The sequence below is a fragment of the Aureobasidium subglaciale genome, assembly GCF_000721755.1.
Source record: "Aureobasidium subglaciale EXF-2481 unplaced genomic scaffold scaffold_11, whole genome shotgun sequence".
NCBI lineage: Eukaryota > Fungi > Ascomycota > Dothideomycetes > Dothideales > Saccotheciaceae > Aureobasidium > Aureobasidium subglaciale.
Genome location: NW_013566984.1, coordinates 489,257 through 504,189, shown reverse-complemented (window position 1 = coordinate 504,189; position 14,933 = coordinate 489,257). Strand labels below are relative to the sequence as shown.

The 14,933-nt window shown below is 51.2% G+C and overlaps 5 protein-coding genes across 5 annotated transcripts; 4 read left to right on the top strand and 1 right to left on the bottom strand.

Moving 5' to 3' along the window:
• Positions 1 to 53: 53 nt before the first annotated feature.
• Positions 54 to 2,068, top strand: AUEXF2481DRAFT_234925 (uncharacterized protein). Its single transcript, XM_013488223.1, has 3 exons — positions 54 to 110; positions 166 to 693; positions 749 to 2,068. Exons 2-3 carry the CDS (start codon positions 397 to 399, stop codon positions 1,979 to 1,981), a joined length of 1,530 nt encoding a protein of 509 aa, XP_013343677.1. The 5' UTR covers positions 54 to 110; positions 166 to 396; the 3' UTR covers positions 1,982 to 2,068.
• An 87-nt stretch (positions 2,069 to 2,155) lies between these two features.
• On the bottom strand, positions 2,156 to 8,011 carry AUEXF2481DRAFT_5338 (uncharacterized protein; the record flags this gene model as incomplete). The annotated part of the gene is made up of 1 exon (XM_013487954.1): positions 2,156 to 8,011. One exon carries the CDS (start codon positions 8,009 to 8,011, stop codon positions 2,156 to 2,158), a length of 5,856 nt encoding a protein of 1,951 aa, XP_013343408.1.
• Positions 8,012 to 10,147: 2,136 nt separating this feature from the next.
• Positions 10,148 to 10,888, top strand: AUEXF2481DRAFT_29814 (uncharacterized protein; the record flags this gene model as incomplete). The annotated part of the gene is made up of 2 exons (XM_013488006.1): positions 10,148 to 10,219; positions 10,274 to 10,888. The coding sequence occupies 2 exons, from the start codon at positions 10,148 to 10,150 to the stop codon at positions 10,886 to 10,888; spliced, it is 687 nt and encodes a 228-aa protein (XP_013343460.1).
• A 900-nt stretch (positions 10,889 to 11,788) lies between these two features.
• On the top strand, positions 11,789 to 13,984 carry AUEXF2481DRAFT_29813 (uncharacterized protein; the record flags this gene model as incomplete). Its single annotated transcript, XM_013488005.1, has 2 exons — positions 11,789 to 11,906; positions 11,964 to 13,984. 2 exons carry the CDS (start codon positions 11,789 to 11,791, stop codon positions 13,982 to 13,984), a joined length of 2,139 nt encoding a protein of 712 aa, XP_013343459.1.
• Positions 13,985 to 14,193: 209 nt separating this feature from the next.
• AUEXF2481DRAFT_234931 (uncharacterized protein) lies at positions 14,194 to 14,898 on the top strand. Its single transcript, XM_013488222.1, has one exon. The coding sequence runs from the start codon at positions 14,403 to 14,405 to the stop codon at positions 14,820 to 14,822; it is 420 nt and encodes a 139-aa protein (XP_013343676.1). The 5' UTR covers positions 14,194 to 14,402; the 3' UTR covers positions 14,823 to 14,898.
• The last annotated feature ends 35 nt before the right edge of the window (positions 14,899 to 14,933 follow it).

Here is a 14,933-nt window from a genome sequence, read left to right as displayed (position 1 = left end):
CGCAATCGACAATAAATCTCATTCCAACAGGTCACAAATGGCACTCTGGTACGGGGATGAGAAACGCAAGTCGATAACAATTATCCATGATTTCCGTCTTCTCGTCAAAGGTTAGCTTGGTCCGGGACGTGTTGTGCGCCATAAGTAACCAAATGTCGATGGCAGAGGCGCCATGTTGATGACGGCCAAGGCAACTGCGCAGCCTGGACCGGGCCGGTTCAGGGCCGGTCTGTGAAGGATGCATCACACAAATATTGGACTATAACTACTGACCTGTGCTACCATGGAGAAAGCAGGTATACTATCGTTCTATCGGTATCGACTGACATCTACAGTTTCCTATTGGATTGATCTACCCAAAATCGAGTCTTAGCGTCATCAATCTTACGATACCCGATGCAACACCCAAACATGACTCAAGCCTCGATCACTGGTCAGCAACGTTCGGATCGTGACAACGATAACAACGCCATCGATCTCGAGAATGACGGCGGTACAGAGCCGTGTAGCTCGCACGAACCTCCCTTCTCCGCCTTTAGCAATACAGAAAAGAAGCTCATCGTGTTGGCCGTCTCTTTCATTGGTCTACTTTCACCCCTGTCGGCGAGCATTTACTTCCCAGCCACCAAAGCACTTGCCAGAGACCTGCACGTTTCAACTTCGGATATCAACTTGACTGTAACAACCTACTTGGTCGGTCAACAATTTGCACCTCCAACATAAGTCGTTCACTGACGCTATGGTTTAGATATTTCAAGCACTAGGTCCGACACTATTCGGCAATCTCTCCGATGTAAAGGGCAGAAGACCAGCTTATATCGGCTGTCTTATAGTTTCGGTCGCGGCAAACATTGCACTAGCATGTCAGAGAAGTTACGCCGCTCTTCTGGTCCTCCGCTGTGTCCAGAGCTCCGGATCAGCAGCCACAGTAGCTCTGAGTCAGGCTGTAGTTGCTGATATCTCGACTCGAGCAGAGAGAGGCAAATGGGTGGCCTATGCCGGTATGGGTATCATGCTAGGACCTACCCTTGGGCCTTTGGTCGGCGGACTTCTGGATACATACCTTGGCTGGCCTTCTATCTTCTGGTTTCTGGCCATCTTTTCTGGTACGATGTTGATCGTAACCTTGGTGTTCTTGCCAGAGACCTGCAGAGCTGTAGTCGGTAATGGATCTGTTCCACCTCAAGAATGGAACCGGTCTTTGTGGGTGTGCCTTCACAAGAGAGATCTGGGCGAGCAGACCGAGACCTTGCAACGTTCGACAAAGAAGCCAAATCCAATCGCTTCTCTCCTTTTGGTATTCAAAAAGGAAGACGGTCTCATTCTGCTGTCCGGCGCGTTGTTGTACGCAGGTTTCTATGTCGTTTTGATCACCCTGACGGACCAACTCGCAGAGCGTTATAGTTTCAACACCCTGCAAATTGGATTGTGCTATATCCCATTCGGCGTCGGAAGTATGGCTGCTAGATTCTCAGTCGGTGTCTTTCTAGACCGCAACTACAAGCGTCTTATTCAGCAACTCGATCCAACGAATGCCAAAGATCCCGAATCTTTCCCAATCGAGAGGGCACGTCTCCAGGTTGCTATACCTGCCGTTTACGTTTCTGCCATCATTACCATAACCTATGGCTGGGTGATGCACTACAACACTTCTCTTGCTGGCCCACTCATCATGTTGTTCCTCGTGGGCAACTCAACCACTGGTGCTTTCAACGTCTTCAACACGTTGATTGTCGACATTAATCTGCATCAACCTGCGACGGCTTCTGCGGCAAGTAACTTGACCAGGTGTGGTATGGGTGCCATCTTCACAGCCTTTGCACAGCCATTGGTTAGTGCGATTGGCATTGGTTGGGCGAGCACTGCGGTCGCGTTTCTTTGGGTGTTGACATCGCCTTGTCTGTGGGTAGTCATGATTTGGGGACCTAAGTGGCGTGCTGCAGAGAAACAGAGACGGGAGGAGAGAGAGACCAAAAAGTGAGGCTCGCTGTGTGTGAGTGAGAGTGACATGTCCCTCGTTGCCATCAGGCATTAGACTCGGGGAACATGACATTGTGTACATTCGCTTCTGCTTGACACTTCATGATTGGGAATTGATTGATACACGCAACGAGAAAATCCCGATCGAGGTCTATGCAATCATGTTTCGGTCGGTCTAATCAATCATGATCACATCATGCTCCTCTTTCTCCTGTTCATTGTTGTCCTTCTGAAGTTCTTCCCACCATGTCCTGACCATCGTCACTTTTTCTCTCTCCTCATCTCCGATCTCCACCGGTGGACCGGTCATCTCTTCTCGAACACCATCTTCACCCACTCTCTGACTAGTGCCCTTGCGAGCCCAGACTGGTCTGTCGTCCTCCTCGGCTGGGCCGTCGTAGTCTAGAGCCGTGGACACAGATTTGTCATATCGCCAAACACACCATCCACTAGCAGCAGTAGACAGGAGATAATTCTTATGGCCGCGAGATCTGACTACAAAGCCTCGAAGCAAGACTACGTCCCCTGGAGAAGCTTTGGGCAGACTCTGCTTGAAGGGACGGAAGATCTCTACTCCGACGTCCTTCACTTCTGGGACTTCTGACTTGCCTTGGGAAGTAACGTTGTAGTCGTGGAGAGGCTGGTCCACGATTCTGAATGTTGTGTAGTAGTCTTTAGGACCAGATTTGGCGCGCTCTGCTGTGGTGTTGAAAGTCGTACAAACAGCCACTAAATCGATCAGAGATGATTGCTGATTAAGGTGCTCGTGGAGAGCAGCTAGCGGCGTGAAGTAAGAAAGGGCAGTTGAAGTGCCTTGTGACGCATAGCGCTGAAGCGGTGGCGGCGAGATTGATCTATCAAGAGAAGTTTGCTTGACCATTGATGCGGCTGCAGGCTTTGTAGGCGTCTTGTCGAAGATTGAGTTACTGGAGGTGGTGACTTTGACTTCAGTGACCGCTTCTGGCGCGACGGTTGTCCGGCGGGGAGTGAACCACGAGCCTATGACAGGCACCTCACTAATTTTGGAACTCAGCGTATTACGCCAGGTTTGTGATGGTGCGGATTGTGGTTCCTGAGGCGTGACAGCTTTGCCTTTGAGGGGTGTACCAAAGAGAGATGCTTCGACCTCGGCAAATGGCTTGAGAGTTGGTTTGATCTGGAAGTTACTTGCAGCATGCTCTGTCTCGGAAATCTGTGGTTGCCCAATGGCAAATTCTCGAGCTTCTGCGAGATTCTCTGTCGTCTCCTGCACGGTTGCTGCAGCTTGCGTTTGGACTTGCGAGATTTCCGGAGCCGCGGGTACCAAACTTGGAGCAATCGGATTTTGAACCTGCCCTCCGCCTGGGGATGTACCTCCCGTCACTGCTTGAGCCGCTACAGAGGCTTCCGAGTCGCGAGAGAGTACACCGTGCATCTCTTCATCGGCGGCAAGCTGGGGCTGGGCCTCTTCCATCGTCTGCTCATTGTCTCGATCCTGCTGTTCCAACTCGTTCTCGCTATGCGGTTGCCTAAGTCCGTGAGCTTGCAGCTCATCTCCTCCGACAGATGCTCTCAAGTCAATCGACTTCCGTCCTCTGAACAACGTAAGAGGTCTTGCTGGCTTCTTCGTGCTTGCGGGACTTGATAATCCTGGCTCAACTGATTGTAATCCGGATGATAGTGCAGCTGCTTCGGATTGCGGAACATCTTGCACATAATCTGCGAGCAACTCATCGTCAAGGCCGACCAGTGATCTAATTTCATCCGCGGTTTCTTTTTCATCGGGTGATGCCGTGTCCTCAATTGCAGGAAGCTGCGACTGTAAGCCTGAAGACCCATGCGACTGCTTTGCGAATTGCGAGAGAGTAGTACCCAACTCCTGCGATGGCTGTACTATACTCTCCTTCAATAGCTTTTGAGTCGTTTGCAGTGGCGAGACTTGCACTGCAGGTTCTGGGCTAGAATTGTTGCTAGGCGCATCACTACGTTCAGCAACCAGATCTGTGGCATCCTCATCCGCACTGTCAGGGATTGTCTCGCTTCTGGTGTGTGCACGGGAAGATCGCGGTTGAGAAAGTTGTGATAAGCGGGATGTCCAAGCAGGCTCGACTTGGGACAGGTCGAGCTCCTCGATAGATTGATCAGACTCTTGCGATGCAGCACGCACACTGTCCTGCGGTATTGTAGAGGCGCTGGCTTCGACAGCTGGAATTTCGACCACGTTGGGCGACGGACTGATGGTTTTGAAGCTGGAACTCGACAGCGGTCTAAGCTCTTCCTTGACCTGCTGTAAATCTTCTGTTCCAGATACCACTGTAAGAGGAGGCTGTGTTTGGATCATCTCCACCTCCGAGTCTCTAAGAAGCTCAGGGTCGACCTCCACACTTGGTTGAATTTCCGGTTTCATAGGGGTTCCTACAGTTTGAGATGTCTCACGATCTTGAGCAGCGGAGAGTCCTTCTGCCGTCAATTCGTCCTCTCGTACACTCGATTGAATTACATCGGCATCATCGGCGAACGGAGAAGCTTCAGACTCTGGAATGTCAGACATCGGTTCGTCAACATCCATTAGGGAATTGCTGTTTGACGGCACGCCGTAGTGGCCATCTGCGAGAAGAGCTGGGTCGATCTCATGTTCTTCTTGTGAGAACGCGGGATCAATCTCGTACATCGATGCTTCTGTAGGACTGCTTTGACCATCATCATCGAGCGTGGGATCAATCTCGTGTTCGCCGCTTAGCAAGGCTGGATCGATTTCATGCTCGTCCATCATGCTCTGAACAGACTCGACAGATTCCAAGTCTGAGTCTGCCTCTTCACACACCTCCCTGCTATCCTCAGATTGAGCTTCCACGTCTTCGCCAGAAGACTGAGCCTGAGGAGGGCTTTTCTCTCCTGCATCTGAGGGCCCGTCTTGTGCTCCGGGTGCTTGCGGATGCATTGTGGTGTCCATAATAGCCTCCACCATTGCTTGTTCTTTTGAAGCCGTTTGCGGTGCTACAGTGATAACAGTCGGTTTGATTGTGAAGCCTACAACAGCGGGACTGGAAGGCCGTTCTATGCCGCGTTTGACATCAGCCAAAGCCGGGTCGACCTGATCGACCTGATCGACAGCTTCGTGGGTCCCAGAACTCTGTTCGGTGCTTGCATCTCCTACAGCAGGCTGTACTGTCTCCCCCAGAGTGCTTTGTATCTCGGAATCGGGGATCAGAGGAGCTTGCGGAGGCTGCTGCTGCTGTTGAGGCTGTAGAGGCATATTACGATAGTTCTTCTTGAACTCCTTCAAGAAATCCGAGAAGCCTTCGAAACAATAGTCTCGCTTCTCTTCAAGTTCCTGGAGATGTTCAAGCATGTCCGGCGCCTGGTTCGTGCGAAACTTGTCTTGATCGGCAAGCTCGTGGTAGATCCTCCAACAGGCATTGACGAGTACTTCATCCTCTTTCAGCCGATATTTGACGCCTTCTGCAAACATGTTACCCTGATCTGCAGCGACTACTACGTTGCCCCCGATCTTGCAGATCGTCTTCAGCGCGTTGAACTTGGTCCACTTAGTGCTCTGACCACCTGCCTGGTCAGATATACGCTTAATTTCTGAGCGTATCTGAGCAGTAACCGGTCCAGTGAGTTCAAGATGCGCATCCTTCTCTTTGTTGTCGAGCCACTGGTTGACCAGGTTGATAGAAGGTAAGAAATCGATTGTGACACGGACAGGCTGTGAAGGAGAGCTGACGTCCGCATCTTCTTCCTCTGACTCAGAGTCGTCAAGTAGCTCCACGACATCGAGTCTGGATGAGGAAGGGGGCGGCGCATCTTGAAATGGTGCTTTGACGGTCCGCTCAAGGACCTCTACGGCAGCATCCCTATCCCGCCACGCCGCGACCTCATCACTTCCTGCAGAGCCTTCCTCAGATGCTGCCTCAGAGGGTAAAGCAGTTTTTGTCTCTATCACAGGTTGAGCACCATTGGTGCCAAATGGATGGCTATACATGGCATTCTCGGGCATCGAGGGCTGGTAAGATGAATCCATCACTTCAACTTCCGAGTCTTCACTGTGATCGTCTTCAGTACCAGGCATAACGGCTCGATCAAAGTAGCCTGATCCATCGGAGTCTTCGTCAGACTCGTCATCGCTCCTAGCCAACATTTCCTCATCGAGCTCAGAATCACTGTCGTGCATTACAGCATCACCTTTTCCAAGAAGTCCGCGAATTCCGGCAGGCAGATCTTCTCTTGACTCTTGGAGAGCTGCATCTTCCTGCTCAAGCTTACTTTCCAAATAATCCCAATCAGGTTCTTCGATGTAACCCTCGTCATCGCTCTCTTCCTGTAAAGCTACGATCTGGTCTGAGTCGTATGCAGATGACGCCTCGTCAAACTCAGACTCTTCACTGGAGGATTGCATGTTTTCGTCGGACACTGCATCGGCGGAACTTTCATCGGAGGAGGATAGCACGACAGGTGTCTCTTCAGCGAGGCCATCGTAGGTGTCGGGAACGATGCGAGAGCTTTGTACGACTGCTTCTGATGATTCACTTGAGACTTGCTGTTGTGGGATGTCGGAAGACAGCGCAGCATCCTCAGACACTTGGGCCGGTTCCTGTACCTCCCCAATGCCATTGCCGGCCGTCTGCTGTGATTGAGATACCATAATTGGCGACAACTGAGATAGTACCTCAAGAGGAGCATTCGACGGATTCAAAATCTCCGTCGCAGTATCCTGATTCGCTGCTTGTCTGGGAGCTTCCAAGTCCTTCGCAGGGTTCGAGAAGATAGGTGAAGGAATCTTTCGAGCACTAGTCGGAAAGGGTGACGGTAAAGATAACCCTTGGGTGAGCAGAGGCTGTAAGACAGGAGTTGTGGGCCTATCCACGTCATTGGCACGTGCCATCTGCTCCAGGAGTTCGCTCTCGGTTGGCAGTATACTAAGACGGGGCAAATGTGGAGGCATTCCATCCTTCTCCCGAGATTCTTCAGAGCTCTGTGGTTCCTGTGATGTCCGTCCGGAGATATTGATGCTTCCATCAGGGTCTCTGGTCGCTGCTTGAGCCACACCTACCTCAATATTGTGTACGTCGGATGGTTTGGGTGTTGGATCTGGTTGGCTAGCAACCTCAGCCGACAGGTTCTCAGTAAGGTCCACTGAGGAGTCCAGCGCAGTGGTTTCTCCAGCCGGTTGTGCCGTAATCACTTCTGAGCTCTGTGCATCGGAGTCAGGGTGTTGATTCTGTCCGTCCAAACTTTTTGCGTTTCCAAGTGCATCTTGCATGGTTGTGTCTTGGGTCACTTCGGCCTCTGCAGTCTCCGTGTTTGAGTCTGTAGTCGCAGCGACCATAACATCATTTGCATCTGTATCTTCCATAGTATTGTCTTGGTCTTTCTCAGGCGAAGGTTCTCGAGCATCAAACTTCCATTCCGAAACATTTTTGTACGAAACCCGCCTTCTCTTACGCGATGAGAGGGTGTCGAGGTCGTCGTCTTCGGAAACAGGTACGGGGGAGTATGGCGTGCTTCCTTCTGATAGGTGCAGGCGTTTCATGAAGGCCGGAGAAGAATACACAGCGACTCCGTATACATCGAAAGAGGTGCGCGGCTTGTTTCGTGCGACGGGTGTACTCGGCGGTAGCATACTGGGCTTCGGGGATGCAGGCTCAATGGACTCGTCCACGCTGATTGTGCTCAGCTCATCTCCCCCTCGTGCGATAGTCATATGCAGTCGATTCTTGAACATGAGCTCGCCGTCTACACTTTTACCAGGCGTCTTCACCAGGGCAGTATCGGACTCGGTCAACCATTGCGCGCCTACGAGCGCGACTTGCACGCTATCTCCAATCCCGATGCCAGAGGTGGCTATCTGACGTGCACTGGGCCCGGTGAATCGTACGCGTACTTGGCCTTTTTGATATCGCTGTCGCGCGTCCGGGTCGGCTAGGAGAAGGGCGCATTGTCCGGTCGCTGAAGAGAAGGGCCATAGTAGTGTGACCAGTGCTTTGAACCCGCAGTCGGTGGGGAGTGCCGACGAGGGCGACAGGGAAGATATAGGAACTATCTGCATACTGACCACAGCTCACGACATCGCTCGACCGTAGAAATAGCACAATTGATGATTGGGTGTCAAGCCAAAAGCTTCGTGAGCAGCCATGTCTGAGAAATCCACGCTCGTTGCGGGGATCCCGTTCGCATGACGCTTCTCGTAAGAAGCACGTGAAATGGTCACAAAGGAAGTATGTCTTTGATTGAACGTAACCTTCGTCTCGCACATGGACTATGTAGGCCAGTACACGATGCGATAGAATCTGTTGCTTCTCTTCCTATCTGATATGGCTAGCACTGCGACAGAGTAGGGGATTCTCAACTACTTCCAAGCTGCTTACCTCTGTGCAACTTCCCGATCCAGGATATTGATCATGGCCAGACTGAGTAGAAGGAATCTACGCTACTCTACGTTACTAGAAATCATAAGACTGGCATAACCTGTAAGAGCAAGATAAAACATAAGAGGAAAAAGGATGAGGTTGCTGACAGCCAAAGAGACCTTGGCCGCATCTGTTGTCAAGCTATGATCTCATCAAAGTCCCCTTGATTCCTAAAGAGACTTGCTTGTCCAGAAGAGCAATTTTGATCTACTGACTACACAACCATACAATTGAGTTGGCTTCTGACAAGCATACCTAGTTAAAATGTTTGTGAAGATGGGACTAGATCAGTGCGGCGCCTCGAGTCGACGCTTGGGTGCCAGGTTTACGACGATGTATATACAGCTGCGATGTTGTCAATTTCGCGCAGGCAAACATGCTACCTCTGCCAGCCACTGTGAGTAGTCGGCATAAATAACTGAGTAATATAGCTGCATGAGGGAGCGACAATATGTTGCACTGTCACTCGCATGATAGCAAGTCTAGTCCCCACTGGCACGGCTTATTAGTTCCGAGGAAGTCAGCCTTCGACAGCAAGCCTCCATTTGTATGTATACATCCTTGTGTTCGGTGCGTGTAGTGATGCGGCACCGAAATCATAAACCCACTTGCCAACTATACGGCGCGGCACTCAGTCTTGACGATCCGAGCCGAACTGCTGGCCAGTTTCCCAACAACCCGTACGCAATGTGTTTTCGTCATGGCACACATAGCCATGATGAAGGGTTACAGCAATTCATTTTGAGCGCCTTGGACGCAGTGTTGTGCTGCCAATTCCCGGGCAGATGCAGTCACTTGGTCACTCGACACGGCGAAAGTGGTACAGTAATGACCGAGGCCGGCAGTGTTACGGACCGATTCACGGATCTGGATATCCCAGCATCCCCGTAGACGATTAAGGATCCGAAAGTGTCAATAGCACGATACACCAGGGATGCTAGTGATATCGCTTGGAGGTCGCAAGTAATCTCGGCGGGGAAGGAACGGCGAGTTGGTAGCTTCTGATATTCACATGCTTGATGAAAAGCGATGAGGGGATCATCAACGGTGCCGAAGGCAGATACGCGACTTTTGCAGCAGCATGGCAGAATAGAAAGGCGAATCAGATGCCGCCATCAGAAGCTTTGCTCTACAGGTGCTATCGTGGAGGAATGAAGATACGCCCGCAAACGGCAGTGCAGAAGAAAAAAGCGCGCATAGGCGTTGCGGATGCAGTACCTGGCATTTACGAGGCGGCGGGGGTAGCTGTCAAACATGCCACGACAGGCTGCGTCGTACAGTAGTGGCAGGAGGCAATCGGTAGGTCGAACCGCGGGCATAGTTGGACGATTGTGGTTGAGTGGTGTCTGGAAGTCGTTGAATGACATGTGAAATTCACATGCCGCCAAGCGGTGCAACCGAAGTGAAATCCAGGGAATGGGGAAGTGACATCGTTGTTTCCTGACGAAGGAGCACGCACTGCAGCTGTAGCGGAGCTATTAGCTCCCAGATAACACCACCACCATGCCTGTTCATCTTCAGATCCTCACCTTGACTTTCTGTCCACATCTTGATCCTCCTTGACTTTTTATCCCTTCTCAACAGCTCGCTCAGGGACAGCCATTGACCATTCCGTTTACGATCTAAGAGATAGCATCATCACAGTGAGTCTTTAACCTTTTCTCACTGCCATTCGATTGAAAGTCTCTCTTCGCTTTTTCTCAGAGAGCTGTAGCGGATCTGGTCTCGTTTCTGTGCAACTCTTCGGCTGACAGTTTTTTACCAGCAACGACCCAATGCCTCACGCAGAAAGCGACATGTCTAGCCCTGTCACTAACGGTGACAAGCCTCACTCACAGTTCTTCTCGGTATGCAGCCAACAAGAGTTGTCCATATAGATTGCACACACTGACCGACATCAGCACCTGAAGTCATACCCCGTCGTCAATGATGGCGTTGAGACATTCATGAACAATCCCTACGGTGCAAAGTCTCTCGACATTGCCGACGCCGCTTACACCAAGCTTGGAAAGCCCGTCATGCCCTACCTGAGGACTCCTTACTCATATGCTGCACCGTACGTGGCCAAGGCCGATAGCCTAGCCGATAAGGGATTGGAGCAGGTCGACACGCGCTTCCCCATTGTCAGAGAAGACACCACGACCATCAAGGACACCGTCATCAACTATGCCTTCCTCCCTCTCAGAGCCGCTGGAGAAGGTCGCACGTACCTCATGAATACTTGGGAGGACCAGTACAACAAGACAGCAGCCCGTAACAACCGCGGTGACGGATTGAGCACTAGCTTCCTGGCCCTCATCTCGACCCAGCTCAGAATTGCCGCTGATAGTGTCAACCTCCTTGCTGACTGGTTCGGTCCCAAGACTGAGGAGGCAAAGCAAAGAGGCGACTCGCTGTTCAGCAGCTTGTACAACAAGGCCGCATCGTACGGAGAGCAAGCCAAGAGCAAGGCCAACAAGGCCGAAGACAAGGCCGAGACATACGCCGAAAAGGCCCAGGAAAAGTCAGGATATTGATCACGTCCATACAACGCGAGCTCCATTTCTGATAGCCTGGCAGTCTTCCCGAACCTCACCACGGGTATCCCTGGACCTATGATGGAGTCCAGAACGGCGACGAGACGTCAACGACTTGAACGTCGTTAATGGAAAACTTCCTCTTACATTCCTTCTCTCAGCTGTTGCTCGCTCATGTATGTACTGTATTGTCCATAGAAGCTTCATGCTCAACTTGAAAGCTCAATCGATTGCACGCGATGTTTCTATTGCCTTCTCGCTGTTTTTGTCGTGTGCTGTAGATTACTGCATGCGAGCACGACTTTTTTACCTTGACCATCTTGGAGGAAATTCGGTCGCCTCTTTTGACAACACTGTGTGCTCGCGATGTCGTGATGCTTGTGTACACGACAGTCTCCAAGGGTGTTCACCGTTGGTCGAGCTTGGTCCTGCCTACTTTGACTGATTGAAGCCTTCCGAGGAACTGCTGCACCCTATGACCCCTGGGCAGGAGCAACACTTTAGACTCGACAAGTGAGCTCACGAAGGTTTGGGGATTTCAAGTAATCACTCGATCATGAGTGTCCATGTGCGAGAGACAGAAACACATGTCAGAAGCAGGGTGCTACTGGTAGCAAAGTGAAGCGAATCCAATGACGTCAATAACATGTATGTCTCTCAACATGTATGTATCGTTAAGGTATACACAAAATCAGTTTCGTCTTGGGCAATGTGAGTCTGAAGTAGCAGAGTACCGTGCAGAAGTCCAGTATATTTTGAGAGAAGAGCGAATGAACCGCATACAGCATTATGTCAAAAGTGGTTGACATGTGACACGGACCGAGAAAGCCGCCTTTGTTTGTTCCTAGATTGACCTGGATGGTTTGTTGATGCTACACACAAGCCAACAAAGATGCTGTGATGGCGAGGAACGCAATTCAACCAAGTTTCGACTTCTTCACGGGAGAAGAGCGCTCGCCGGTGCGACAGCCATTGCGCGACACGTTTCGGCAATCTACTGCGACCGTCGCGCGTTCTGGTGAGTCTTGCAAAGTCTCCCAACACGCAGCTAAGAGGGACTGACATCAGAGCGTAGACGTCGCCAATGAATCTTTGCGCGCTCAGCTAAACACACTGCAATATGAACTGGACTCATTGAAACAGGAGAAGGAGCTCACGGCGCTCCAACAAGCCAGCGACGTTCGCGATGCCGAGCAGCGTGCAGATCGAGACTTCAAAAGAGCCCAGGCTGCAGAGGCCGCTGCTCAACAGAGCGCCAAAAAGCTGGACCAACTCTCGCGTGAAGTGAGCGACATCGAGAACCGACATACCAACGAGAAGATCCAGCTCGATCGCAAGATCCGTACACTGCAAGACGACAACCAAAGTCTGAGAGAAGATCTCGAAGATGCCGAATCACGTCTATCATCCGCCGAAAGAGAGCATAAGCATGGGCTGGACGACCTTGAAGCAAGACACACCGCCCTCCAAGCCTCGTTCGAAGAGGCGCAGAGAGACTTGGGCTCAAAGGTTTCGTCTCTCCAGTCCACGCAACAACGCCTGTCACAACGCGAATCAGAGAATGGAAACCTTGAGAACGAAATTCTCCGGCTCAAGGCACAGACTGGCGACTCTGACACTCTTGCCATCATTAAGCGCGAGCTTTCTGAGCAAGTAGCCCATATCAAGAGGCTGGAGTCTACCAATCGCGACCAGTCTGCCGAGCTCAAACAATTGCGCAAAACTCACAAGAGTGTCGAGATTGTCCAGGAAGAGAAACGCACTCTGGAACAGAAGCTACGCGCCATGGAAGACTTGCGCAAGGAATTGGCAGAGGCGCAACTGCAAAAGCAGATTCTAGAAGACGAAAGACGTAGTTGGACAAGCTACCTGGAAAGCGAGGCTGCCGGAAGGGAAGAGATGGCTTTTAAGTCACCAGAAGATATGGCCAAAGCATTCGTCAAGGAGCGTATGGAGAGGATTACGCTAATCGAAAAACTGGGAGCCATACAGCCTGAGATCTCTGTGCGCGATGCTAACATCAAGACGCTTGAAGACGAGAAGGCCCAACTCAGAGCAGAAATCGAGAAGCTCAAGAGTGCAAGCGGTACGACAACAATCGCTGCTCCTGTAGACGTCAAAGCTCGCGCACGCCTTGAAAGACAGAAAAATCTGGCCATCAAAGAAGTTGAATATCTACGGGCTCAGATGAAGGCGTTCGAAGCCGAGGAGAACGAATTTTCGCCGGAAAAGTCAAACCAGGAAGAGAGCAAGCGTACCCAAGAGCTGGAAGCACTCATCGATCAGTACCGCTCGGAAGTCGAGGCCTTGTCTGCTGAGATGAAGCAGCTGGAAAGTAGTACTCCTGCTGCGTCAACACAAACTTCGAAGCGACCTCATCCAGAAGAGTCCGATGAGCGACTAGGCGAGTTGCGCCGTAAGACACGCACACTCCAAGACGACTTGACAGCATTACAAACTCGCTACTCCACCACTGAGACTGAGCTGAAAGCCAAGACCAGCCAACTCAATGCTCTTCGTGAATCATCACGAACAAGAGTGCTCGAGCTTCGCGACAACCCGACTGCGCAAGCCGAGGCCATCAAGATGACAACTCTTCGTACCTTGAAAGAAGAAAACGCAGCACTCCTCAAACAACTTGAGGGCAAACCAGACGGCGCGACGAAAGTGGTCCCTATCAGCACACTTGAGCACGCACGTCTGCAGATGAGCGAGCTCGAAGCCACAGTTGCCCAACGCGACAAGAAACAACAACGGCTGAAAACCATTTGGTCGGCCAAATTCCTTGAATTTGCAGAAGCCGTTGCTGCGACTCTGGGCTGGAAAGTGGTCTTCCAACCAAACGGTCGATTCAAGGTTACGTCTATCCTGTATCCGACATCCATCAACAAAGATGGCGAGGAAGAGGAGAACTCGATTCTCTTTGATGGTGAAAAGGGCACTATGAAGGTGTCTGGTGGCACGGAGAGTGTATTTGCGAATGAGATTCGCCCGCTCATCGAATTTTGGGTTGATGGAAGGAAGGAGATTCCTTGTTTCCTGGCTGCATGCACACTGGAATTCTACGACAAGACAACGAGAGCTACAGAGATCTAAAGAAGTAATAAAACAAGCACCCTGATGCATTTGCTGATCATACCCTTTCCCGCCATCACATTTCTAGTACTCGTGGCTCAGTGAAGCAGGCCGCGTCGACGAATGGAGCTTTCCCCTTCAGCAAACGAGTGCAGATCAAACGAAAGAAGGCTGCGATCATATCGTGTGTCCGAAACCATGCTCTCAGGAATTCTGCTTCAACTGTTCAAAAGACTGGAAGTTGTGTAGGGGAACACGTAAAGGCGGTGCAGCAGAACTGCTGGATAAGGAGACGGAAGCTAAAAGTCCAGGTGTGGTCAAAGGTCTACTCGGCGAACTGAAAGAGGTCTTGAGAAACGAGTTCCAGCTGCTCGACCGGGAGAAGTGGTCGGAAACCGAGTTGACAACGATCAAGGAGAATTATGCGTCTTGTATCTCCATGATAGACCAAGCTGATGCTTTGCATGAAGTGTTTGAGGAAGTAAAGGAGTCTGTCAACAAGTTTCTGAATCCTCTACGGAAGCAACGCGGAGACCCACCTCTGGATGGGGCAGAGAGCCCTGCAGAAAGCGTGAAACAAGTCGAGGTTAAGAGCAATGGGAAGCGCGCGCTCTCTCCTGACCCGTTCCTTGCTCGTTTTAAAAGAGCGAAGACGGACATGCACGCTGATGACGAGGACAAACATCGGGAGTCTGAGCGGGCAGTCACCGACGGGAATGGAGACGTGGACAGTATCGCCGAGGACAGGAACAATGGCGAATCCGATTACGAGCAAGATGTAGATGACGAGGAGGGGTCTGAAGAGAACTATGAAAATGGAGATGATCCGGATGGAGACTCCAGCTGGGGATCTTGTTGAGAACGTACTCTTGGGTTGCACCTTCCTCCTGAAAACGCCGAGCCGAGTGTGCACAAAATTAATACGTGGGTATCGTGAGAAGAAATGCAAAACGCCGATATAATGCCCGAA